At 38.3% G+C, this 27,460-nt stretch overlaps 1 protein-coding gene across 1 annotated transcript in view; it reads left to right on the forward strand.

The window, feature by feature from the left end:
* Positions 1–378: 378 nt before the first annotated feature.
* MACC1 (MET transcriptional regulator MACC1) overlaps positions 379–27,460 on the forward strand; it is a 32,881-nt gene continuing 5,799 nt past the window's right edge. The window contains exons 1-4 of the mRNA XM_039713731.1: positions 379–490; positions 19,816–19,930; positions 22,049–24,087; positions 26,579–26,767. Coding sequence (XP_039569665.1) covers positions 488–490; positions 19,816–19,930; positions 22,049–24,087; positions 26,579–26,767 — 2,346 coding nt within the window. The 5' untranslated portion in view covers positions 379–487. The remainder of the gene's footprint in view (positions 491–19,815; positions 19,931–22,048; positions 24,088–26,578; positions 26,768–27,460) is intronic.

Here is a 27,460-nt window from a genome sequence, read left to right on the forward strand (position 1 = left end):
ATTATTTCTAACTTGACCTTAATCAGAAGGCCACTCTTTGAACCCCTCCCAGCAATTCAGTATATCTGCAGCATGGCATGTGAAAGTAGAAAACCCTCAGTCTGTTCCAGTGGCATACAAGGGGCACATGCTTCCTCCTTTTCCTCTGCTTATCTCTCTCCCCCCTAAGGTGAAACTTCCACACCGCCTCCCCTGGTTTCAGGTGTAATCATAAACCAGCTCAAGGCAATTATGGGTAATGTAGTCCCGTGGTTCACGCCTGTCTGTTTGAACCAGCCGTGCCAGGTTCCTGCTAGACTGCACATTCCAGCAGGCATTGCTCAGCTCTCCGAAGAGGGAGGCTCGCCAGGTGTGCTCCAGCACCACCTGAACCCTGAGCACGCCAGAGTGTTTCAAAGCCAGAGCAGGAATAAGTGCTCCTTCAACAGTACTGATGTCTTGAACAAAAACATAATTTGGATCTAGGGAAAAGCTCTTAGTTTCCAGAATGGTGAGTTTGCTTTTTTTTTTTTTTTTCTTTCAAGTATCTTTTGCTGGTTACATTTAAAATACATTGGAAGATCTGAAATATCAGAGTAGTTTTTTGCCTAGTGCTATTGCATCAGTCCAATACTATCTTTTGGCCATTGCTAGCTCCAGGTGTTACTGGAGAAGGTGCAGAACTTATGGACATTTTGAATTGCTTGATATAGTACCCCAGGGTGATTTGGGATGTGTGGAGAAAGGCACTTCCTAAGTGCTGGTGATTGCTTTTGCTGAGAACATAAGTAATGGTGACCATCCTGAAATTTTTAATCAGTTTTAAGCTCACTTTCTCTGTCTTTTTACTTCTGTGAAATGAGCTGCTGTAGATCGGGGTGAGTGTGTGCGCATGCACCTCTGTGGGCTTTGGTTTTTTTGCTGGTTGATTGGTTGGTTTGGTTTTATTGAAGCACTATATGAACTAAAAGAGTCCATGCGTGCAGCTGTTGGGTTGGCCTTCAGCTTTTGAGCTGCAGATCAGAATGCTGAATACCCTCTAACAATCATCTCTGAGAGCAAGGCAGCCATTAAAAATCAGAGAAAGAGACTTTAAAGAGCACATATACTTCTGGACACTAAAATTTTCTTCTCTGTTCAAAGAATCCTTGGAAGGTAATACCTCCAGCCTAAATGGAGGTAAGACCTATCATGCTGACATACCTTGAACCAACTCCCTTTATGGCTAAAAAATAACAAGCAGAGCTGGCTGGTGTGTTTAAAAATAGAAAGATTTAAGTGAAAGACAAAAAAAGAAACAATTCTTGTTCTTTTCCTATCTGTTATTACCACTCCGCTAATACTTTTTATTTAGGGGAGGTATTTTTTTAAGAAGAAAGATCAAAATTTTAACAGCTTTGGAATAGTTTTTGACCAGCATTACTATGAAAGGAAAATAGGTGTCCTTCTGAGAAACTGAAATAGGGAGAGGAGAAGTGAAGGAATTATTGCTACTGAGTAGATCTTGGGAGGTGCAAATTGGCACACTGGCAGCACTTTCCCTGGCCCAAAATTATGTATTTGACAGTAGTTAATAGAAAAGGCTCTGACACAGAATTTATACTCTGAAAACAGTTGCAGAGTGTCTGTGTTGGGTGGGACGTACACAACAGGATTAACAGCACAAGTTCAAGCTAGTTATTGACGTGTTAGAATCCAGAGTTTGGCATTTGCCTTGGGTACATTAAAAGCAAGGAATGCCTACTTTTGTATTCACTACTACAACAATATCCTGTGGGAGTGTGTTCAAGAGACTAATTACGTAGAGTCATAGAAACAAAGAATTGCTTAGGTTGGAAAAGACCCCTAAGTCTAACCATTACACCAGCACTGCCACGTCTGCCACTAAACCATGTCCCTGAGAGCCACACCTGTACATCTTTTAAATACCTCCAGGGATGGTGACTCCACCACTTCTCTGAACAGCCTGTTCCAAGGCTTGACAACTGTTTTGGTGAAGAATCTTTTCATAATACCCAATCTAAATCTTGGCACAACTTGAGGCCATTTCCTTTTGCCTCATTTCTTGCTAGCTGGGAAAAGAGACTGACCTCCACCCTACTACAGCCTCTTTTTCAGGTGGTTGTAGATAGTAATAAGGTCCCCCTTGAACCTCCTTTTTTCCAGCCTAAACAACCCCAGCTCCCTCATCTGTTCCCCAAAATACTCGTGTTGTACACCCTTTCATCAACTTTTTTTGCCCTTCTTCAGACTTGCCACAATATGTTGTAATAGAATGTTTATTTAGCATTTAAATATTTGGTGTAAGTTCTTGTGCTGTGTTGCTTCCTTGTCTTTCTCTTGTTATTATGAGAATGGCTGATTGGGTTCAATTGTACACTTCTTTGTTATTTAACATTTTTGTAACTCTTTATCATAGTGATTTCCCCCTTTGGCCCAGGAATATTTGTGTTTGGTGGACTACCTGTGAGAGATTTCTATGAATGGTATCCAAGGGGGAAAAAAAAACCCTTTGATGCTCACTATCTCTGAATTTGGATGCCATTCCTCTCTATTTTTCAAAATAGATAAACTCAAGATCCTTGAGAAACTACATGTGTTTATGCTACTGTAAACTTTGGAACAAGTCCCTGCAGGGAAGTCCACCCTTGAAATATGGATACAAAATATGTGGAACAAACACCAAAAACTGATACAGTGCAGAAATATAAATTACACTGCTGTAAAAGCCAAAAGACTGCCTTTTTTTGGACAGAACAGCCAATTAGTCAGCCTAATCTGATGATCTCTAGAGGATGTCCTCCTGTCTGAAAAGCTGAGCTCTGAAGTAGTGGCAGCTCTAGTTCATTATTTTTCTACACAAAGTTTGTAAAACTAAGAAGCATAGTTCTGTCTGGAACTATAGGCTCTTCTATCACTTCTACTGTATAGAATTGTGATTTACCTCACAGATCCAACAGTGGAAAATAAAACATGATTTGGAAAGATATAAAAGCTACTTGAATGTCATTCCTTTCCTGATGTCCCATATACTGCTGCTATCCCCAAATGTTTAGTCAGATTTTACCTTAGGTCTTTTTAACTTCTATGGAAGCCTTCTCTTCTCATCTCTTGCCCTCTATCTGGAATTATTTTCAGTTCATCTCCTTCAAGTCTGCAATTTCAGGAAAAAATAGGTAGGTTTTTTTCAGAAACTGAAATCCAGAGTAAAGTGATATCACATACTAATAGAAAACATCTACTTCAATTAGCCCTGCAGTATTTTACCACCTTTTCATCTGCTTCTCAGTACAGATGAGTATCCCATTTGCATTTCTCCACATCCTTTTTAAACTGCTGAAGGTCATGCTTAAGCTTTTCCTAAGAAATTTCGACTAGGTTAGAAATCAATGTTTATGAGTAATTTTAAATTGTTCCTTTGAGACCACCTTTTCTTATCTACACTATCTTTTCTTATCTATCTTATCTATTCACAAACCTAATGTCATGCTGTCTGATTTGTTAGGCTTTCCCGTAGTTCTTCATAGTCTGGTGTTAATAATCTCAGTAATTTTGGTTTGTGAGCAAACACAGTCAAAGCACTCTCCACTGACATTCCCTTTCCACCCTCCAGAATTACCTCAAAGAGCCTATTGTGTACTTCAATATGTGGGGTCACTGCAGTACATCCCTACCAAGGAGCAGTGATGAAGCTGAATCAGGGCTTTGAAACACTGAAAGCATCAGAAAACTGAAACACTGTGTAGCTTGTGGCAAAGGAGGTTTTGGGCTCTGGTTTGGGGTCCTTTTTGCGATAAGCAAAAGTTTTTAGGTTTGGAGGTACATGAAATTTTATAGAAGGCATATAATGATTATTTACTGTAAGAGTTAGAGTCCTTTTCTTGTGCAGCTGTCACCTTGTAAGCCAGCCTGATCAAGGAGAAGATGGCTGACTATTTAGCTGAAAACTATATTATATGCTGCCTTTCCCTTGCTGTATGAGTGACTCTGCAGGCTGAAATGCTCTGAAATCCCACAGCCCAGAAGAGAATAATTGAGGCCTTATGTCTGGGATATGTACTTACAAAAGACTTCAGATGACAATTATTGGAGTCCAAAATGTAAAGAGTAGACTATGTTGCCATTTTCTTCATTGCCCTCAATGGGGAAAGGACCTTTTTAATTATTAGAGAAAGTCTGCTTTCACTGGTGTCTCAAAATACTTACCAATCTTTGTGTTCTTCTATGCTGCACGCCTGAGAGATGGAAAGCTGCCACTTCACTTTGGGTAACTCCTTGAACTCCATTTAAGCTCAGTAATGGCTGCGTGCTGCAGAATGGGCTAGTCCCCTTTCTCATGCCCAGCCGTTGCTTCCTGCAGGCCAGCACAGGAGGACACTGAGTCATTGTGCCTGGACCAGCTCTGGGTGAGACCAGATAAGCACCAGTGTTGATGCAAAGGAGACGTAGGACTGATGTTTTCTGGAGCAGCCAGACAGCCAGCCACCAGTTAGATGGCATCCCCAAGACCAGGCTTAGCCTCAAGCACAATGCCACATGACCTCATTTATTTTCTAACACTTTGAAGACTTGGGAGGCTTGACCCTTCTTCTATTCCAGGCTTGTTCTGAACTATTTCTTTAATATCTCTCTCTCTCTCTCTCTCCATGGAGGCATATAATATTTCCCTGCATTAAATGGGTGTTCGCAAGTATTTAAATTTATTAAAATGATTCTAAATCATATTGGTTTATACTTTAATCTGCACTGACCTCTAGTTAGATATAATGATATTATTTTAGGTCTTATCTTTACCTACTAATAACTGCCAACAGCCTTGCTTGTCCATTGTGCCAGTCATCCTGTGATCATGCCAAAGAAAGCAGCTCCTTTCTCCTGGCTGAATAAGCTGTATCGCAAAACATTCATGTAACAACTTGACCAGGAGTTGTTCAAGCTCTCACCTGAGCCTATGTCTGTAAAAAATTCCAAAAGTTTCACAAGTCAATACAAAGCTTGTGACCCATCTATAGCAAATCCTAAAGCTTCATTTCTGTCTTATGACCCTAAATGGGACAAAAGTTTGGATATGTATTTACATTGAGAATAAACTGTTCTTCTACATGCACTAAGCCATGTAATTAAAAAGAAATGACATTGTCTGTAATAACTTGGGGGAGGGACAACTGACAAGACTTTGAAGTGGTTAGTTTATATTCATACATGATCTCACACCAGACCTCTGAGCCCTGGAGAAAAGGCTGTGATGTGATGACAACCTTCTTGGGTTCATTCTGATCCACTAGCTTTAGCAAGATCTCTGTAAACGTGGGAGGGGTGGTGCACAGCAGAGACAAGAAATATCAATTTATTCATAGCACTGCCCTAATTCCTGTAATACTAATTGTTACCTGTTGCTCTGTGTGAAATTATAGTTTCTCAAACATGACCTCTCCTCTCCTCTCCTCTTCTCTTCTCCTCCTTTCTGGCTTGCATTGAAGCGTGGACACTAATATGGCAGAGCAGAAAAGTGTTACTAATCAGGAAAACATGCAGGAGAGCCCTTTGCACCTTGGAATTCTCTGGTATATTTTAGCCAGCAATGATTGTACTGTAGTCACAAAACACACAGCAAAAGGTATTGTGTGCACTACCCACGTGCTCCCCAGATAAGTAAGAACTTCCCTAGACTTTTCCTCATCTCAGGCAATAAATGGTAGCAGAAACAGCAGGACAATATTTTGAAAATCTGAACTTGATGGAAGCTGCATTTTCCACCACTGGAAATATTTTTCAATAATAAATAGTATCAGACTTCTAAGTTTGTCTGCTATTAAATTGTTTTACCAGATGAATGAAGACATGGGAGAGAGCAACACTGTAAGGTGTGTGTGTGTGTGTGCCTATATCAGTATTTTTCTGCTACATGTTATACATAGCTACAGTTTACTTCTATCTGATTTCTGCTCACAGCTGGAAAGGGAAGACAAGCATAGCAGTATCAAAGGCTGCCAGGAGGTGTTACAAATACCTGCCTTGCTCCAGTTAATTGCCATTTCAGGGTGTAGGCACTTGAGAGAAGGGCTCTTGTGAGATTTATGCAATTATTTTCATCCCTTTGGTCTTAGTGACAGTTCTCTTCCCAGAGCACTTTCAAGTCCTGTTCCTATTCACTGATTTTCTGAGTGGTCTGGGAGAAGTTGTTTGGAGATGGATTTTTAAGGAGTTAGCACTTGTTTACACAATTCTTACAGCAGGGGTGGAAGACACTGGAATATGGTTATCAGTTTCTTTGTAGTTTAGTCTTCCCATCTTGGTTTGGAGTTTGGACTACTTAACCTTCAAAGGTTACCTTCAAAGGTAACCTTCCAACCCAAACTATTATATGACTTTATGATATGTAAACTTGTTTATCTCTATTTCCCCCCATCCCTACCCTTCCTTATCTTGTGCATTAAACAATCAGTTTGTTGATATGAGGCTCTGTTTTTTATGTATTTGTACAAAGCTTAGCAGAGGGATGCTATTACAGCTAGTTCTACCAGAGTGCCGTGGAAAACGTAAAAGAAAACTCTGATTTGAGCCCAAACTCAATATAAACACAAGCTCTGAGGCTCTGAATTGGATTTTTTAAACATTTTCAGTTCAATAAAAAGTTTTACAATCACACAATTTGTCCACAATGACAACTAGGTAAAATTCTATGACCTTGATTCTTCATAGGAAGAGGAAAGATGATTGTTCTGTTGGGCTTTTTTTTGCTTTGAAATCTATGAATAAATAAAATTTAGTGAGTCTGAAATTATCAGCCATAGGATTTTCCAGATATTTATGCCTGTGGTGCCAAAACCTGTGTCTTGGCACAGATAAGTCTATGAGGCTGAAAAACATAAATATTTCCTAAATGTTTCCTAGGTGGCATATTTTGTCTCTCCTAATATGGAGAAAGTGCAGTAAAAGCTCACTCTGTTTCCCTGTTGGCAGAAGGTTCACTTAAGGATTATGAGTTAAGCCTCAGGCTTTTTTTAAATGTTGATTTCTAAAGAACTCTAAAATGAAATTACTTTTGTGGATGCTAGTGATTCAACATACTGAATGGCGACAATAGACAGTGACTTACCATTTTAAAATATTGCTGAAATCAGCAATTTGAAATGAATCTGCACTGTAAAATAAAATGATCTGAACAAGTTTTCACTGCAGAGCAAACTATTTAGTTACATTTATCAAGACTGTTGGGGCTTAACATAATTTCTTCTTGTGTGGAGTAAAATCTCCTGAAGTTCTAAAGATTAGAACTTGCACCATCTTAGACAAATATCTTCTTATGTTCTCATTGATGACCTTCTGTGTGATACTTTTCACTTCTGGTGGATGTGAGATAGTTGTATAATAGCTAACAGAAAAACACTACATTATAGAAGGTGTTTAGATCATGATGATTCAAGTTTTGAGCAAAGTTGTACATATTTCTATCATTTACAGAAGAAGAAACCTATGAAAATACAGCCCTGGGTGGGGATTTGTCAGAAGATGACCTAAACTAACTTCATTCTGGCCAACATTTGGACCATGTACCTCCCAAGAATATTTGCCAAATTAAAGTTTAGGTGAAGTTTTGGAAGCAGAATATATTTAATTTGAGTATCGATTGACATACTTCATGCTTTTCTTTCCCTTTCTGTATTAGACAACTCTTTGTTGGAGAATCTTGTGTTCTGCAAATATCTCCTTGTCATCATCAGTGACCTGAAATATAGATGAATGCCATAAAAGGGAGGCTGAAAAACACGTTCAGTAAATTGCACAATCAGGGTTACATGTGTCTGTAGGATAGAGATAAAACAAATAACAGGAGTCTCCTGTCTCATTACAGCCAAGGAAAAATGCCTTAAGCAAAGTTACTTGGTGTCATGCATCAAAGTGCACATCAAGGTGTGTGCTTGACTTGCTATTTGTAAGCTAAATGTTAAAAGGATGTTTATGATATTTAGGACATCATGACACTTGTATACCTTATTCAAGGAACCACTGGCACTGATGGCAAGGATATCTGTGCAATGGTAGCAGTGAGCTGATTGACCTGAACAGTCTTTGAACTGCACTGTAACTGTATTGTGTATGCTGATCTCTATAGAAAAACAAATCCAACAGAAAATAACACATTTGATTAGGAAAAACTGAATAGTGGAATTTTGCATATAAGGTTCTGCAGTATTTCACATAACAAAACACACATTTTGAATCTTATTATCTTGAGGTGTAGGAGCTAGTTAAAGGTGTAAAACTCAAGTCTTGATGCCAAGGAGGTGAGATGGGTAAGGGAATGCTTCGATCATCAAAGTCAGTGACTTTATGGAAGGGTTGTGAATTCTTCCTCTCACGTTGTAGTACAAATGGAGCAAGGTCAGTAAACTTATGAAGGTGAGACCAGAAAAAGTTTTTCTTTAGGGCTGGCATTTGGAAGGTGTTCCTGAATAAGCGGAATTCTCTGACCTAACACATGGCAGGTGCCTTCAGGTTCCTAACCAGGAAAATCAAAACACTAAAAAGCTACTGTAAGTGAGGTCTGGATTTTACTTGATTTGACTTATAACCTTGTATTTGGTCCATTTCTGTCTAAAGCAAAGGCTACTCTGCTGTTACTGATCAGTCTGAAGCAGGCCAGCTAGAAAAACTCTAGCTTCCTAGAAACATAGATCCCAAAAGAAACAGCCTGTGCTGGTACTTGTAGGGACTTTGTGCCCTGGGCTGTTTGGTGGTGTTTGAGAAGGATGTCTGAGCTAGAAAAACTCTAGCTTCCTAGAAACATAGATCCCAAAAGAAACAGCCTGTGCTGGTATTTGTAGGGCCTTGTGCCGTGGGCTGTTTAGTGGTGTTTGAGATGGATATTCCTTTCAACCTGCTGTAGCCAATGTATGTGACACTGTTAGTAGTTTCCTCCAGCAGGGACAGATTATCCTTCCCTCCTGCAATCCAGGCTGTCATCAAAAACAGCTCTAGACATCATATGAAAGTTTCATTTCCAAGCAGTAATTGTGAAATTAATGTGGTTTTGCATTATATTAAAATATCCTAGTGGACCTAAATCAATTTTCTGAATTTCTGTAGTCTGACAATAGCCTATAGGGCAGTTTCTCTTTGTATACCAGATGTTTATTCTTTCTCGTGAGTGGAGCATCACATGGCTACAGAGGTGGGTTTAGAAGATAAATCCCACCCAGGACTGTTTTTGTGTAGGAAGCCAGTGAAATCACAGAGCTTCAGCTTTTTCAAAGACTTCAATATAAAATATTGACGTTGGTTAGTCTTTATAAAATTGAAAGGCAAGTATGCTTAATGTCTGTGAATGGTGATGCAAAACAAAGGATTGAAACCAGGACTATCACAAAATTTAGGAACTGCCAGTTCTTTCACCAGTTTTCTTGGTGAAAATTAATTTTCTACTTCTAAAAGTTCTTGGAAAAAGGCAAGAATGGTTGGAGTTGTGGATTTTTGTTTAGGGTTTGGGTTTTTGTTTTGTTTTGGTTTGGTTTGGTTTTTTTGTTTGTTTGGGTTTTTGTTGTTTTATTTTGTTTGTTTTTTATTTATTGGAAGAGGAGAAGGAGACAGGGGCAGACCAAGGGAGAAGCTGGACATAACATACTGTACAAATGCTGTGATTCAATCTAAGAGTTACTGATCTACAGCCTTTCACTTCCGCTGGAAAGGCAATAATTTCAACTCTGGTGAAAAATGGTAAAGCTTGCTGAGACAGAAAAATTGAAATAAAATTCTGGGCGATATTTTGAACTGATGGAGTATAATCAACTGAATCATTGTCCTGGCGATGTTCTGCAGGGGTGTCTGAGAGACTGTCTTTGGGAATTTAATAAGTTTGCTTTCTGTCCAACTTTCTAAGCAATTTGTGACTATATTTCTTCAGCCATTGCTTTTATTTCAGGATGCCAGACAGGATTTTAGGACAAATAAAAATTTCTCTGCAACTAAACTGACTATTTTTTGTATGTAAAAGGATGAAATTTATGATAATTTATGGGTTGGTTTTTTTTTTTCCCCTTTGACATGCGACTGGAGTGGAGAGTCTTTTCTATTACAGAGCTTGAGCCACTGACATCCTCATTTTCTGTCCTATGCTCAGTCCCTCAAAATCTCTAACACAGTGTCATAGGCAGTACACCTATGTAGAGATAGGGAAGGGAATAAGACAGAAGGAAGCAACAACTTTATGCCTTCTTTCTCTTTGCACCACTGTCATATTAAATGCAGAGAATAAATAATAAGTTATTATTAACATTAAGCTTACTTCATGGGCAATGGTATGGAAAAATGTTCTAGAGCTATGTGGGATAGATTTCTTGCACCATTAGGCATCCATCGGTGTATAGTGCCAGGTCAGAGTATTCCTGAGCAATTACAAGTCTCTCAGCTGCTTCATCAAATTTTGCCCTCAGTGATGTTGTCTCAGAAGGAAGAGCAGGAACCAGTGGGAAGGTAGGGTGCCTGTCCGCTGATGGGCAGGGATGTCAGGAAAAGCAAGTTGGAGCTCTTCTGTTGCTTTTGGGGGGAGTAGAGACAATGTGAGATAAAAGTCAGCACAGGAATGCCTGGGCTAACACAGTAACCAATTTGTTGTACAAACATTTCACTGATTGATTTTGGATATCAGCCAGCTCTCTGGTGAGAACCTCAGGAATGGCTTCTGTGTCTGAGTTGTTCCGGGAGAATACACAGCCTTAAGATGCTTCCAGTGGGTAATACTATCAATTGCAATATAATAGTGTGGCTTTCCTGGATGGGAAAACTGGCTTTCCACTGAGGTACTGGATCTAGGCTAATGGCATACATCACCAGAAGGAGAACTGCTGCTGAAAACACAGTTGGATACTGTGGTGCAGTGAAGAGAATGAAGGTGTTTAAAGAATATAGGGATGGGAGGAAGAAGAGACCTGGAACAATTATCTCTTACGCTTCTTGCTTTCACTTCTCTAAAGAGAAATTTGTTGAAGGCTGACCGTAACTGCTGCATAACAGTAATTGAGATTGAACATGTTATTCTGCTTATTTTACCAAGCATTAACCAAAAGTATAGAAGCCCTCCTCTAAACAGGTAGGAATAAACAGTTCAATGAACGAGCCTGTAAAACAGCTAGATTTAAAAACTAAATCTAGACACATAAGGGCATGCAATTTATTGGAAACTTGTTGCCTCAAATCTTTCTGAACTTGATTGCCCCTTCAGAAGAAGATTCCCAGTGACAATGAACACTGTATTTAAGTTTTTTTTTCTTTAAATAGAATCACTGTCATTTGGTTTCTAAAACTACCAGCAGTACTGGAAGTAGCAGTTCCTCATTTTCTTATTTAGGACTTCTTCCTTTTTCCCCTGAAATGTGCAGTCTTCTATAATTAGAGAGGGATCATTAAAAGGGACCTGATATTGCATGGCAGTTTATCTTTGCCTGACTTCATTTTTGTTGCTGGAACTTTACCATTTTAGAGTCGATCTGGCAGTCATATTATTTCAGTGAAAGTATTCAGTTAAAATGATATTATAGAGCAGTAGTTGAGAGTACAGTTCAGAGGTTCAAATGTCCTTTATTAGTAGAGAAACTATCCATTTCAACACGTATCCTATTTTATAGAAATAATTGGGCCTTTTCTTGTTAAGAGTGTGTGTGACTGTTACGTAAAGGGAGAGTCTGCAGTATAATGAGAGGTGCTGTTTTTGGCTTTTAGAGAACAAAATGCATTTTTATGAACTCCCTTCCCTTCTTCCCTTCAAAATTACGTTGTCAAAAATAACTTTAAAATATTGGCAGGTGTAACTTAATGGACAGCTCAGACTATTATTAACAACACAGGCACAAATGTTTTAATGCAATGATGTCTCACTTCTGGAGAAAAGATCCAACCAAACTTGGGGAACTGTAATTGCCATAAAAAGCAACAAAGGAAAAGTTCACTTTCTGCAATTTATCTTGGAAGTTGTCTCTGTGATTAAGACTCCCTCTTTGATGCTCTTTTTGCCATGTTCCTAAGATGTCAAGGATTATTAAACAAGTTCTTCAGTCAAAACAGATCAATACACAAAAAAAGGTAACAGTCTTTCCTTGTGAATATTACTGTGATCTATCAAACATACTATTAGTGCTGGTACATGTTCCCCTTGTCTGTTATGTGGTCAGTCAAGTAGAGCAAAATGTAGTTTGTGCATGCATTGAAGAATGATTATGCTTGCAGTTATTAACTCTCTGAACTAACCTCTAATTATAAACAGAGGAATCCTTTTCAAATGGATTTACTTTCTTCTACTATATTTAATATAATTATTTTTCCCAAACAGGTAGTTGCCTGTTTTATTAATTTTTTCCTTGTTGAGCTGATCACGTCACACATTTTCCATTGTTTCTGCCATCTCAGTATTTATCTTCCTTTATATTTGCCAAGAAAAATGGAACAACTGATTGACATGTATCCATCCCCTCTCTTCACCATGCCATTCTTGCCCTACACAACTGAGGTAGCTTTTTTACTAGTTTATACATTTTGAAAGCTTGTCTGAGATAGTTTAAACCTCGCAAAGGAAATTCTTCATGTGTCTTAATGTGTTAATTCATTTTTTGGTAGGTATGTGTGTTGTGGCTTTTGGCCCCCCTCCAAGTTAACCAGCATCAAACCAAAGTGATTCCATGTGAAAAGGTCCACCTAACAGAACAGACTTTCTGACATGTTTTTCCTTTGTGTTGAGGCTCATGGAAAGAAGCTTTTCCAGTACCTCATCAAAAGCACAGCACATTGTAGTGTCCCCCTGTATCCTACTCTGGGCACTCACCTCAATTTGCTGAAATTAGGACACCAGGAGCCTAGAGGCACCTTTTATATGCCTGGATATCAGGTTCAATTTCCTGCAAGGCTCTTACTGCGTATTTTGCTCATGCATCTTTAATCTACACCTGTCCAAAATAAAGTGTCACTATCCAGGCAGCACACTGACAGGCAATTTAGTTCCACAGTTAGATGTTCAAGACTGGATCCTGACACAGTGTCATCCACGTCTCTCTGTCATATCATCCCTAGACTGAAATAGCAGAAAAACCATGATACATATTTGCAACATATCCAGATGATTTGGGTGCTCAAAATCTGCTGTTAATATTAATTACAATAATAATTTCAAGAGCTTTAAAAGCTATGAGCAACTAAAACACTGGTCTTTCTCCGTGGGTGGTTTCCTTGATGTATTCTGCTTTACTCTGATGCTGTGAAGAGAGCACAGCTTTTTCATGACTTTTTTATCACATCACTGGGCCAGATGAGACATTTAAATGTTGAAAGTCAAGAGGGATTTCTTCCCGGCCTGTGCTCAGCCATTAAATTTGAAAATAATTATTTCTATGAAACATGTAACTCAGAAGTGCCTGATTGCCAATTGCTACGGAAGAACTGAAGAACTGCTTCACTACTCGACCTGAGTTTGATTGTCTGGAAAGTGGATCCTCTGCTTGTTTTTCTGGCTGGATAGTAGATGTGCTATTTTCTGTATATAACTGGAAAATCTGGAAGAGTGTTTCCAGAATCAAGTCTTTGGGACAGAGGAAGGATGGTTTTTTTTTCCTTTTTGGTCATGCCCCAGTGACTCTGAGGCATGCAAAGGATTTCAGGTTGTGCTACCACTACTCTGTCCCCCACCACTGCTTCCTGCCCTCAAAGATCTCAGCTCATATCTATCCTGCTGAAAGCTGACTTGTGGCATTAACAGTCTCAGACATAAGCCTTTCCCAGGGCAGGACATAATAAATACTATGCAGGGTTGGGAGCACTCTCTAAGCCAAGCCAGTGGGCAGATGTCTTCCCTTGCCACTGACAGGCAAGCTGCTCAGTTAAAAACCCAGTGTGATTCCTGCAAGCAGCCTGGATGTGAGAAAAAGTCTAGCTTAGTGGAAAGAAAAGAAGAAATCAGGGTAATGAAATATAGAGTACTTTGGAGATATCATGTACTTAAAATCCTGTGATCACAGCTATAGTTCACAGGGATATAAATAGCTACCAGAGAATCCTGGTAGCTCCCACTTCTCTAGGTTGATTAAAAACTTTGATAGCTGAGGTTTCTGTGTCATCCTAGCAAACATTAAAAGTTCTTAAGGAAAAGCAGCAGGGCTCTTGTTCACAGGCAGAATGTGGTAGATACAGGCTTTGCCTTTCTCTGCAATGTTTAATGCATTAATTTTGGTGACAGTGAAACGCTTGTGGCTCCTAGAAACAGAAATTTTATTTTGTAAAGAAATTTCTAAAGTAAAGGTGCTCTTTACAGAGTACTTTCAATATCCACTTTGAAGGAACAGATGTTGGCTTCAGTCGGTATTACAACATTACAATACTTGTAGTATTGTAATATTGTACTAATGTGCTTCCAAAGCATGTACAAGTATATACACCATAAGTGAGAATTCAGTGTGATTTTTAAAAATTGTTTTTATAGCTGTAAGGACATCCATAGAAGAACTAGGCTAATAAACTTGCAATGTTTTCTCCTTTCATAAAAAAGAAAAAATAATGCAATTTCATAGTGCAAAGTTGGATCTTTTAAGTAATTTGTTAGTGAGATCGTTATTTTCCATTTCTTATTCTTGAAGAAGTTATTAATTAAAGTAAGTAGAAGGCAACAAGTTTCTTTTTTCCTGAAGCCTAAGAGAAACTGGAGTATTTCAGAGTGGTAACTAAAATCTAAAAGATAACATCAAAACTTAGCTACATATTTCTGAGGCTTCTGGAAAGTAATATTCCTAAATGTGAAGTTTACAACTGAAAATAAACACTCTGCCACTTATGCTTATAACAAGCAGTTTTAGAAGCGTAGATGTGTGGAAGGGAAGGATACTTGCTTTGTTGAGGGAGTATGTAGAATATAGCTATTTTTGTTTGCAAAAACAAAATTCCCCAAAGAGGCTGAAAAGCAGTCAGTTTTGGGTTGTGCAGACCTGAGCAGAACTATAAAAACCCACGTGCAAAATAGTGGAAATGTACTGAGAGGATGACCCACTTCAACTCCCATTTTTGTTGTGCTGAGAATACCAGCTCTACCCTTTAGCTCCAGCTCAGGTGAAGCATTATAAGAGTGGTTGTGTCAGTTCCAAGCAGCCATGCAGACAAATGTTGGGTCTGCAGAAAATCTGAGCCCTGAGTTCAGTGTGAATGGCTCTGCTGTTCCCAAAGGGTGATAAATTTTCAGAACATTGAAAAAGTAGGTACTAAACTTGGCAACTGTTTAACAACAGAGTAAACTAGTAGATATATCTATTGAAAATTCCTTTCTATAATTACAGGCAAAATGGCAAGGTATTGGGTCATACTAAATCATTAATGTTTCTGATGAGTATTAGCATGCTAGGGGTTGAATACTTCCAATGCTGAACGTTAAAAGCCAATTTTATCTCTGTTAGAAGTGAGATACAGATGCATTTCCTTGCCTGGGTCACATGCAGCAGATAAAATATGTCAAAGGCCTCCTCACATCAGCTGAATGTTCCATTTGCTATGCTGTGCTGCCACTGCCTACAGCACAGCTCTGTCGTCAAAGATTAGTAACTTGGGTCCAAGAGCCTCTCATCGAACTCTGAGTTGAATAAAGCTGTTCTAGGCCTCAAGAGGCAAGGGAAAGTTAAAATATAGCTTATTACTGTAGCTAAAGTTTGCTTAAAAATATATTAGTCTGCTGAGAACGGGCAATGGTTTATGTTTGTTGCTGATGCGCAGTCTTTCTGACACAGTCCCTCTTCTGGGTATTGCTGTCTCTTTAGAATTCCTTTTCTTCTCTCTATATAATAGAATTTAAATAATTCAGTGTACTCAGTATTTGGTTAGATGAGGAGCATTTTATTTAACATTATGATGCATTTACATTTCTCTTTTTTCAGAAAGAAAGTTGAAAGTCTAACAACGCAACATACATAAGCAGAAAGTTATTTTCCCCCATGAAAACCCAAAAATGAGCCTGAGGAATGAGACGCATCACCAACACCTGTGTCTATTTCTTGCTCTGACACTGTTAATGCATGAACGTCATCCTTGACACAAAGGCCATGAATCTTTTTTAATAAGAGTAGCCTTGTCTGGGGAACATGTAGAAGTCTGTGGGGAGACATGGCCACAGGAGAGCTCTGTTCTTAAAAAAAACCAACTACTTTTGAAGAAGGATTAAGGTAGAATGGAATATAAACTGCTAATGTTTTGGTATGGGATTTTGATACTTAAAAAACAGACTGGAATGTGTTCTTTCTTATTTCTGAAGGCAAAGGCAGTGTGTTTGCCTTCGGGCTTTTCTTATTTTCTTCATTACCACTGTTTTAGACACAGCATGATATGTTTTTTTTGGTAGTGAGACTGGGAAAAAAAAAAGTTGCCCTTGAATTTCAAAAAACCTGGAAGAAATTTCTGGAGGCATTTTATGCAGCAAAAATGCCGTCTGCAGCAAATCTGTCTCCTGACTTGAAACTGAGATTTCTACCCAATAATTTCTTCTTCCTCTAGGGCATGTAGTGCATTTTTCTGCCTATGTAACAGTGCTGCCAGCAGTGCTCTGGGTGCTGAGTCCCATGCTCTTATGGGTCAAGCGAGCCCCAGCAGAAGGCACCTGGCTAACTGCTGCTTGCCCCACATCTTTCAGCAGCCACTCAGGTTCACTCACTGGTCACCTCCACAGCTGATCTCTTCCCAACCTCTTCACTTATTCACTCCCTCCTGACTTCCCACTGTGAATTGACGAGCCATCAGTCAAATAATTCCTTGCACCATTAAGCACTTGTCAGTTTACATCTTTCTTATTCAGTTGCTACAGCAAATGAATAGCTTGGTTTCTGGTTCTTCCTATACACAGTTCCCTCTTTTTGCAGCAAAAGCTTTTTATACCTTTCCCTTTCAGTGTTGATCAGTATACCTGTTTATCCCATATGCATCCACCTCACTTCTCTTGTGAATGATTGTTCTTCAGAATTTGTTCAGGTAAGTTTCTAGTTAATAGGTTTGTGCTACCAAAAGTTTTGGGATGATATTTTATCACGGAATGTATGCATGGAAAAGAGTAAGCATTTGCTTTTCTAATTTTCTTTGTCATAGAAAGAAGCTGGGGCTTTAGCCATTCCCAGCATTCAGGCTGGAACAGAGAAGAGGTAGGACCTGACCCTGTTGTCAGCTGATGTAACCCTGTGCAGGAGGCACATTGCCCAGTACCCAGGGGTGTGTGCACAGCTTGTCCCCAGCATTTCCCACATCCCTTGACATGCTGGCTGAATGTGGTCATCTTTTGCCCAGGAATGTTTATATATCCCCCCTTCTCTCATCCTCTGCTTGGCTGGCCAGAAGACGTGCCTCAATCACAAGGGAACCCTCATCATCCTGTCATACCAAGAAATGCTTTCATAGGGGTGGAGGATTATTTTTGAAAGTGGTTTTCCTTTTCAGTATCTGCCTTTTCTATTTCTATGCCAGGCTAGTGATGAACATTTTGAGGAATTCCCAGGGGGAACTTTAAGGAAATGGTTTATTCTATTTGCAGAAGTCCTTATTTCGTTTAAAAAACTTCCACATGCAGTCTTGTTGTCATGTCTCTTTCAATATAATCCCCCTGGGTAAAGAAATTGTTCTTCTTTCTCTCTTACTCTCTTCTTCTCCCTTCTCCATGAGTTTCCTATTTTAGCCCCTGTTAATTTGCTCTCTTATGCCCTTTTGTTATCCTTATTTACTGCCTCCCACTTTATGCAGCTACTGAAATAATTGTAGGTGTTTTAACTATTTAAAGAATTATTCTTAAATTCACCTGTGAATTATCAGTAAATTATCTGTTGGAGATTAGTGCTGGCAACAAGCACACTGGTACTGTAAAATGAAGACTTAGTTTTTGTACATTTTTTCAGATTTTAGACCATGGATACCTTATGCTGGCATGATTAAACCTCCACAGTATGTATGTAGAAGCCAGAGATAATTATCTTGCATGTTTATACAATGTGTTCAGATTTTCAGCATTTTGAGATGCAGTAGCAAAGCAAAATATTTTTCCTTTGAAGGAGTCTATATATGTTATAAAATACCCTCACTTATCAGAGACAGAAGAAACAACGATATCTTTGTACAGATGTAGAATTCCAGATCTTGGAATTAATGGTACTGGATCTAAGGAGGCATTTTATTTTCCACTTTTGTTCTGGTGGGGTAGTAGTAGCAGAAGCCAGAATATCTTGGCTTTGGAGGCTAGCTTTACCTACTAGCTAAAATCAGGACGCCAAAGGCCAAAAAGAGGTTTCTGGTAACAAAGGAACCTGAAGTCTATACAGCCCTCGGAGGTGCTGGGTGACTGTTGAGCTTTGCCTGACCTCAGCCTTGCACGCTGCTTGTGTACAAAACAGCACCTGAACAGACTGCCATTAGCTGAAAGTACCTCTTGTGGTAAGAGCAAAAAGTACCAATTTATATTTGCAGGGAAAAAAGGAGATATCTTAAACCATGGCATTGGGCAATGAAAACAAACAGCTGGCTTCAGCTTTCTGGAACTGGAACTGAAAATTCCTTTTTCTTACAGCCACAGCAAAATGAGGCCCAATCTTTTTTTTTTTCTTTATTTTAAATATGATGGAAAGAGATCTACTTAGACTGCAATGTTTGCTGCAGTAGTAAGAGGCTGCATTATTTCAGGCTCCCAAACCAAGCTATTGTATTCCATGTATGGATCCAAAAAAGTTCTGGATTTTTTCCTTTCTCTTCCTTCCCCTTCCTTGTTTCTTTGTTTGTCCCATTTTTTTCTGCAGGTATCTTAATGTATCTGTTGATCATCAGCATTTATCTCACTACATATAGGATGTGTGAGAGGATTCTGGGAAAGTCACTGTTTTCTGCAGGTATCTTAATGTATCTGTTGATCATCAGCATTTATGTCTCACTACATATAGGATGTCCAAGAGGATTCTGGGAAAGTCACTAGATGATGTCTTGCTCTTTAGCACTAACTTGAAGAGCTTTTCTGTGCAAAAGATCTCTCATATTTTATTTCCTCCAGCTTCTGTTTCTGGGATATAGTAATTTCAGCATGTAGGATACTAAATGCTAGCTTGAAACTTCTGTAACTCCTCTTTCTCTAGGAGACGCAACAATTCCTGCTTTCTTCAGTATTAGGCAGTGTACCTTGAGAGGCTCATCCTGCTGTTGCCTGCCTCAAAGGGGCTGCACCAAAATGAAACAGAACGTCTTGTAGCCAGAACAAGGAAGAAGAGAGACCTGAATATCCTCTCTTAAGCTGTTGCTATGACGGTGTGATCTCTGAGGGAGGATACTTTAAGTCATTCTTGAACTGACTAGAAGGAAATCTGACCTGATCTTCTTTCAGAGAGGAATATAAGAAGAATAATAAAGCAGAAAGGGTTGAAAATACTTTCTATTAATTGGCATGGAAATTAACAGATATAGATCTTTCCCCTTAATGATTCTACTAAAACTCACTTGAAAACAGGAGGTAGGATGTCTATTTTATTTTTAAAATAATATTTTATTGAAGACCTGCGTGGAAATTTTTGTGTAATTGGCTCAGTTCCAATTGCAAGATACTTAAATTTGTGAGTTACTGGACTCCATTATGGGTTGGGGTATCACATTGTACTGCAGCTGTAGCATCTGTTGTGTTTGATGCACATACAATCATAAGACTCAGGATTGTGATGCTCTTGGGCAGAGCTCATAAATTTACTCATAATCTAACCTTCACTTTTTTTTCATGTCACACTACAGGAGCAAGCTCAATTATTCAACATATTCCCCTTTTTTAAATTGCATACTTGCTGATGTTTCATATGCTTAACTCTCTTCTAGGAGGAAAATTCTTCCAGCAGTGGAACAGATTCCCTAAGCAGTGGAGAGATTCCACGAAGCCGGTCAGAGGGGACTTTGATTGATGTGGATGACCGGACACCTTCAGACACCTACAGTATGGCTCTTCTGCTATTTTCTGTGCTAAGGCTCTCCAGCTAAAGTCTTTATTTCTGCAAAACTCTGGGTCAGGCAGGTTGTGAGGAAGAGCTGAAATCCTTAATGTTACATTAACAAATGCTACTGAGTAAGTTTACTGGGGGTCAGGGTGGAGAAGAGAGGACGAAGTTCTTAGCCAAACTAGATTAATTTAGGGTTTTAAGAGCATGAAGGTGGGTCAATTTTGAAGTTAGCTCAATTTAAAAATTGGAGTCTTGGCAAAGTTGATTTAATCTCCTTGCTATTTTAACCCCAAAGTTGAGAAAATTTTGCCCTCCACAAGGTAGGCGTTCTCTTAGCTTCGTGTCCAGTAGCAGATATAACAGCAAGCTTGGCACTTGCTGTGTAAGTTGTGGAGCAGGAATTATTTCTTTGCTGACATGCTGCACCCCAGTAATTGTGCTGTTGTGCTTTCTCATGCTCTTGGCATGAGAAAGCGTCTGTCCTAGTGACTCAGGCGCTGACAGAGTCCTCTGCTTATATTTTTCCTGTAGAAACATGCCCTTTAGGATGGGGAAAAACCTCAAACAAAACCCTTATGTTTATTTTGGGCTTAATTAATCTATAATTTTAACATGCAGTACTGATCTTACTGTAATAACATCACAGCACAAGGAAAGATTTTGGCCTATGGGCCAAATCTTTTCAGTGGTGCTTGAACAGCATGTCTCTCTCTGGTGACCCTGGTTAAAAGAAAGTGCTCGAGGAAGAGGAGGCTGCCACAGGGCTCAATCCCCCTGGCAGCTCACCTGGAAGGTTTTTGTCAAGACAATATTAGAGCTTTGTAGATAGGCAGCTGGCAAACCGGTAAATTCCACCTTGGTTCTTCCAAACTGGGAATTTTCTGGAACCATGGAAAGATGTCAAGATGTCACAGTTTTGGCTTTTTATTACAATTTGAAATAGGAAACAACAAGAGAAGTTCTATATTTTTTTTATATTTTTAAAAATTTTTTAGTTTTTGTGGCTGTATGCACTGTCATGCTTGCATTTTTGAGCAGTATAGATTAACCTTAGAAATGGAAAGTACTATGGAAGGTGTAATAATGTAAGCTATGGATATGGTGAAAAAATTAGAAATAATGCCTCTAAAATTTAAACTCTTTGCAAGAATATATAAAGAAGGGATGGTATAGCCTGTATATATAGAAAAAATGGCAAAATGAAGTAATAGAAACCCTTAGCACAAAAAGTTGCAGATATTCCTTTGCAAGAAGGGTGAGTTGCAATCAACTGTAAACCAGCTTCTCTGAACAATTCTTAATATAAAATGTAAGGATATCTCTTCTTCAGAAAAAATAAGTATTACTGCTAATAATGAGCATTTTTATTAAAACATATTATTATTTACATATGTTTTTATTAAAACATATATAAATATCACTTATGCATCACTTATGGATTTGTCTATTTAAATGCAATCTTAGAAAATTAGTAGTCACACAAACATTTCTCTCCAAACTTCAAGTTGGGCAAAGTCTCATAAATTATATCAATGATTGGTTTCTTATGGAAGGCTAGCATTAAAAATTCCACACACACACAGATAAATTGTAAGAGTGCTGTTATCAATTAAATGCACATGCACTAACATGAAAAGGAATCTTGAATAGTGCATTTATCTGTACAGTCTGTGGTGTTTGAAAAATGAAACTGTAGTTGTTTAATCTTTGCAAAGAGACAGACACAAAGGAAAGAAGCCCACAGCGTTTCGTAAGAGTCCAAAGATTAATGGAATATAATGGTTTGAACCTTATGGAACTTTATAATTCTCTTTGCCAGTTAATAATCACACGAGTTGATAATGATCAACATCTCAAAGAAGATGCTTTACATCCTTCAACACCAATTTGTTTTTCAGCACTAATTTGTTAGCAGTCTTTCTGTTAAGTAGGATTCTTAATTAAAGCAACATTGATACTGTTTAAAAACAAGAAGGAGAAATACAGAAATTATATATGTGTATTTGAGCAAGAAAATTTAATCACCTCTTAGTCTAACAAACTATCAGTTGGACATGAATGGAACATCTCAAGTCTCTGTGCTTCAGGAAATGCTTCTTTTTTCTCTTAAACAGATGCCAATGAAAGTAAACTGGATTTGGATATTGACTGGCCTGGTGTATTCAAACATGCCCAATCTGTTTCCAAGACTAATCCTTTCTGGAATGAACTGTCAGGATCCAACCCTTTTGTACATGACATAGCTGCTTCCAATAGAAATGAAAATAATAAGCGTCTTTCCATCTTAAAGGAAAAATCTTATTTGTTCTCTAAGATTTCAAGCAATAGGGACTCTTTGGATTCCTCAGGTGATGAGCTAGATATTGACTGCCTCCTGAGAAAGACTTCAACAAGAAGATCTGGACGATCCAAAAGTGTCTCTGACTTCCTGGATATAGTTGATAACCAAAGATTTAATCCTCACAAGACAGACCTTCAAAAAACTACAGCTTCTGATATGATATGGCTTCAGAATGACCGTGAAGCGTACAAGATGGCTTGGCTGAGCCACCGACAGCTCACCCGGTCCTGCCTGGATTTAGAGGCCATGAGCCACAGCCCTGGGTGGGCACAAACACAAGCTACAGACATTCATGTAGTTTGTAAACTGAGTCATGAAGGGGGCTCAGTACAGCTACCTGACTCAGATATCAACATTCATGTCCCTGTGGGTCATGTATTACCAGGAGAATTCCAAGAAGTTGGTTTAAAGGCAATCCTTAACCCTCCATTGTCATGCAACAATGAGCTGTCCAGCACAGTAAGCCCTCTGATAGAACTTACACTGAGCAACCTCAACACAAGCGAAGCCATTTTCCTAGAAGTGAAAGTTGCAGCTAAAGTGAAGAGTGATCCACTCAGCCAAGTTATGAGTGATATTGTGTGTTTTTTTAGTCTCAACAAAGAAGGACCTTTTAAGAAACTAGAGAATTGCTATATTTATCAAGACACCATACAAGTGAAGCTAACGGACCTAAGTCATGTGATGTATGCAGTGATTGCCGTACAAGCAAGCAAAATCCAGCCTCCAGCAACTAATGTGTGGGACTATGTCCATAGAACAGTCTCAGTTGGAATTTACGGTCCCAAATATATTCATCCATCTTTTACAGCAGTTCTTACAGTCTTTGGTCATAACTACATTCCAGGAAAACTCACGATTTGTGATATAAAAAAAGGGGGGAAAAGTATGCCTCCTGTGGTGTTTCAGCTGTGGGGAAAGCATACATTTCTGCTTGAAAAACCACAAGACCTAAACATTTCTTTGATATCCTGTGATCCAGACTTTCAAGTAAAAATGGAAGATCAAAGCAAATATATTAAAAAGGAGGAGTTGAAAACTGGTGAAATGGTCCGCCAACAATTCCTGTTTTCCATGCTTGGATGCAGGGAGATGCATTTCTTTGTTTTCCTTGTTCAGATTAAGATCTTGAAAAGTAGCCAAGTAACACAGTTCCATGTTACGACTCCTGATCCAGCTCCAAAATTAAGTGGAATTATTAATAGGCCAAAGCGCCTACAAAGCCGCAAAGAAATCAAGTCTGCGCCATGGCTTTTGATACCAACAATAAACTATCCAAAGTTTCAAGACAAAACTTTGAGTGTCAATACTTATGGAGTGGCTTTGAAAACTGTGTTACGTCAGAATAAGATTGACTATTTGCTGGAATATTTTAAAGGAGACACAATAGCACTGCTTGGTGAAGACAAAGTTAAAGCCATTGGACAAACTAAAATCAAAGAGTGGTATGTGGGAGTTCTCAGAAGAAAGATTGGTCTTGTACATTGCAAAAACATTAAAGTTATTTCTAAAGAACAAGCTATGAACATTGCTGATAGTGAGCTAACAACCAGGAATCTTGTTGAACAAATTGCATTGCCATTCAAAAAACTGACTTATATCTACTCAGTAGTTCTGTCTACAGTATCAGAGAGTGTTTATGACTGGAGAGCTTTAGCTGAGGTGTTGGGATACTCACATATGTCTTTGGATGACTTTAATGAGGCACATATTGATAAGGAATCAGAAAGAGTTGCGCATGTTGTGAAAAAGATGAAGCAAGACTGCCATGCTAACAAAAAAAAAAGACTATTTCTTTATGAACTCATTGTTGTAAGTATTGCATGAGCTAACTGGCTTGTTGGGAATGTATTGACAAGAAACTACTCATTAGTAATGTAGAAATAAGATAACATGGTTTTGTATCCTTGCAGGATCTTTATTAACCTGAATATATTACTAAAAGTTATAGTGGAATATATTTGGATGTATTTTCCAATAGGTGGAAAATACATCCAAACTCTCATGAAGAATAATACTTTGATCAATTAATTCTGAACAGTCTTCTGTTAATTTTGCATGAACTGTCTTCATTTAGTAGGCTGACTAAGATGACTTTTCTGGTTTTTAAATAACCATGATTGAAATTGTTTTGTCATTTGTCTTGGTAAATTGCTTTCCTGAGAAATTCACATTCCTGTTGTGAAGTATTAAGTAACATTACTATACTGTGGGAATTCTACCATACATACATAGACATAGATAGATAGAATCTATATATCTATATGCCTTTATCTATATGTTTATATCTGTGTATATATACATAGATATCTGTCTATGATAAGTTGTGTCTAGCTTATCTTTCTATGATTAAAAGGGACATCTCAATTCAAATGTTGAGGGCAAGATTTTCTATCCACACCTTACTACTTCATAGTCAATGCTGTAGTGGCCTAAGAAGGATATTATAAGTATTTCAGTGTGTATTTTCATGGAACTAATTTGTAAGCTGTTGGACAACTTCCATGTGACTAAATGCTGACAAATGTGAATCAAGAGTTTATTCTAATTACTTCCAGGTAATAAGTCGTACTGTTAACAATCCTAATTTACTTACTGATCTGTGTGCAAATTAATTTGAAATTAATGGTCACTTAATACTCTCCTTGGCTCTTACAGAAAAGTTGACCAACCTATTAAGATACAGAAGATAATTAAATTTCTGATATGAAAATAAAATATTACAAAAATGGATGTTTAAAAACTCACACTGTAGCTATTCATCTAAAGCCTTTTGACTATCCTGAACTGTAAACCTCAGCTGAGTTTACTTCTCAAAACTAGTCCATCCCCTTTGAAGTGTTGACAGAAATTTCAGCAGGATTCAGAAAGTTTTGGTTACAGTGGCCATTTACAATTCTTAAGAGCACATCAAACTTTGTGCAATAAATCTGAGCCAGTATGACGTACAGCAAAGTCTGTCATGTCTCTTTACATAAAGGAGAGGGTGTCCTAAAAATGGTTAAAATTGTCCAAAATTTTAACTGAATAGAGGGAAACACAGTTCATTACAAAAATGGCAAAAAGTGGAGCATAATTAAATTAAGCTTACAGAATCATAGAGTAGCTTGGGTTGGAAAGGACCTTAAAGATCATCTCATTCCAACCACCCTGTCATGGGCAGGACACCTTTCACTAGCCCGCATTGCTCAGTGTTCTGTTTTGTGAGATTTATGCATTTTTGCTAAGATGTGCCAATACAGGTTCTTGTCTGTGTAGAGCTAGATATAAGTCTAGATGTCATCCATATAAATTTTCTACCCAAAAATTTTGGGTAGAATTTCCAGTTACTTCTTTTAAGAAATCTCAATTTTTTGTTTTTTATAGGGTTCGTGCTTATCAGAGCAAGAACAAATTGAACAACTTTGTCTCCATTTTAGGAGAATTTTGTGCAATACCCGTTACTCTGTCTACCAAAGTTATATTGTTTGCTGTGAGGATTTTACTGGTTAATACTTTAAAATTTAATCACATGTATGTCTGATTTCTGCAGAAATGCTTGATATTTCAGTAAAAATCAGTACCAAAAACAAGGAAAATTTCTGTGTTTTGCTCTTGATCTTTCCCTGAAAACCTCAACAGTGTCAGTGGAATATTTTGGTGTTAATTGAGAAGGAAAAAAACCCAACATTTATTTTTCCCACTAGCTGTTCTCCGAACAAATAAAGAAAAATGCAACATATCTACATTTCAAGGTTATACTCCTTCAACGATTTTAATTTAAGTGTCTTTAAATGCTCTTTTGGCAAGGAAGAAAGAAAGGTTTAATATTTGCATTTCTCCTTAATGGTCAAAAAATTATTAGTTCTATGGGAGGAGTAAATCAAAAGATGCTGGCCAATGTGTAATTTTCCAAATAAAGCCCTAGATTAACGACCACACCTTAGTATAATAGTGCTGTAACTTAATTTTGAAGTTTCATGTCATACTTCTGAGAAGATAATTTTTTTTTGTCCCAAATATTTTTGTTGGAGAAGTATGATTTCTTTCAGGATCTGTAAGCTTGGCAGGACCCACTTGACACTGGAATGCTGAAGCAGCTGAATGCCAACTTGATTTTTTTTCTAAAGCTCATGGGCACTTTTTCTCTGAAAGTGTTGGCAGCACCATTTTGTAGAAAAAAACCCCACATATTTGTAAGAACACAAAAGTAAAAAAAGTCTTCCTGTTTATGTAGAGATACATAAAAATGCTATAAAATTAAATTTAAATGTTCGGTTTGTAATTACTGGTGAAGGATCACTAATGCAAATCATTGTTGCAGGCACTTTTGAAAATAGATTGCCAGGGATTAGTGGCACGTCTTACCCAGGACACCATCATCCTGACTTCAGCTGTGAAGCTTGGCAAAAGCTGGCGGGAGCTTGCAGAGAAACTAGCCCGCCTCACAAAGCAGCAAATAGAGGCTTATGAAGCACCCCACCACGGGAAAAATGGAGAAGTAGCTCTGGAGGTAAGGGGCTGGTGTAACAGTGCATGGACATTTCCTCCTCTGCACAAACACAGCCAGGGACCTTCCTCCTTCCTGGTTTTGCAGGCTTGTTTCCTTTTGCACTGATCAGTGAAGTTCTCAGTTCATGTCTTGAGCTTCAGGGCTAGGTTCAATCCTTTTTTTGTTGTCCACTTGTTAACCTCACTCTCACCTCTGCTGCTGTTTCAGACACAGTGAGGAGGACCAGCCGGTCCTTGCAGGAGCCACTTCTAATCACACTCTGCACAGCTTTTGCTTTTTCCACATAAAAGGAGCTGAGTTCTATCATTAATACTTTTCTGTGCCAGTGTAACTTTTTTATCATTTAGCTTAAGTAGCATGAGAAGAGGTTGGAAGCCCTGACACCAATTTTACTCCTGATATATGAATGTGGCAAATCTATGCTTTAAGTTTATAGTTTGTCATGGAGATCATGATTTTTTTTCTTTGTAAAGCATTTTTCTTGTACAGAAATTTGAACTTTGTAAAAGTCAATTTCTCCTCTCAGATGTATTTTAGTGCATACAGATCTAAGGAGCAATTTAGGTGCCTAACTAAATCTCTAGTGCCATTTGAGGTGACCAGAGGTACTTGTGGCATCTATGCAATGTTAGATATGTCACAAGACTTGGGGTGGACACTTGTCCACATTTCTGAGCTGAGGGTCAGCCTTTG

Source organism: Passer montanus, unplaced genomic scaffold (assembly GCF_014805655.1).
Source record: "Passer montanus isolate IOZ18808 unplaced genomic scaffold, ASM1480565v1 scaffold10, whole genome shotgun sequence".
Classification (NCBI taxonomy): Eukaryota; Metazoa; Chordata; class Aves; order Passeriformes; family Passeridae; genus Passer; species Passer montanus.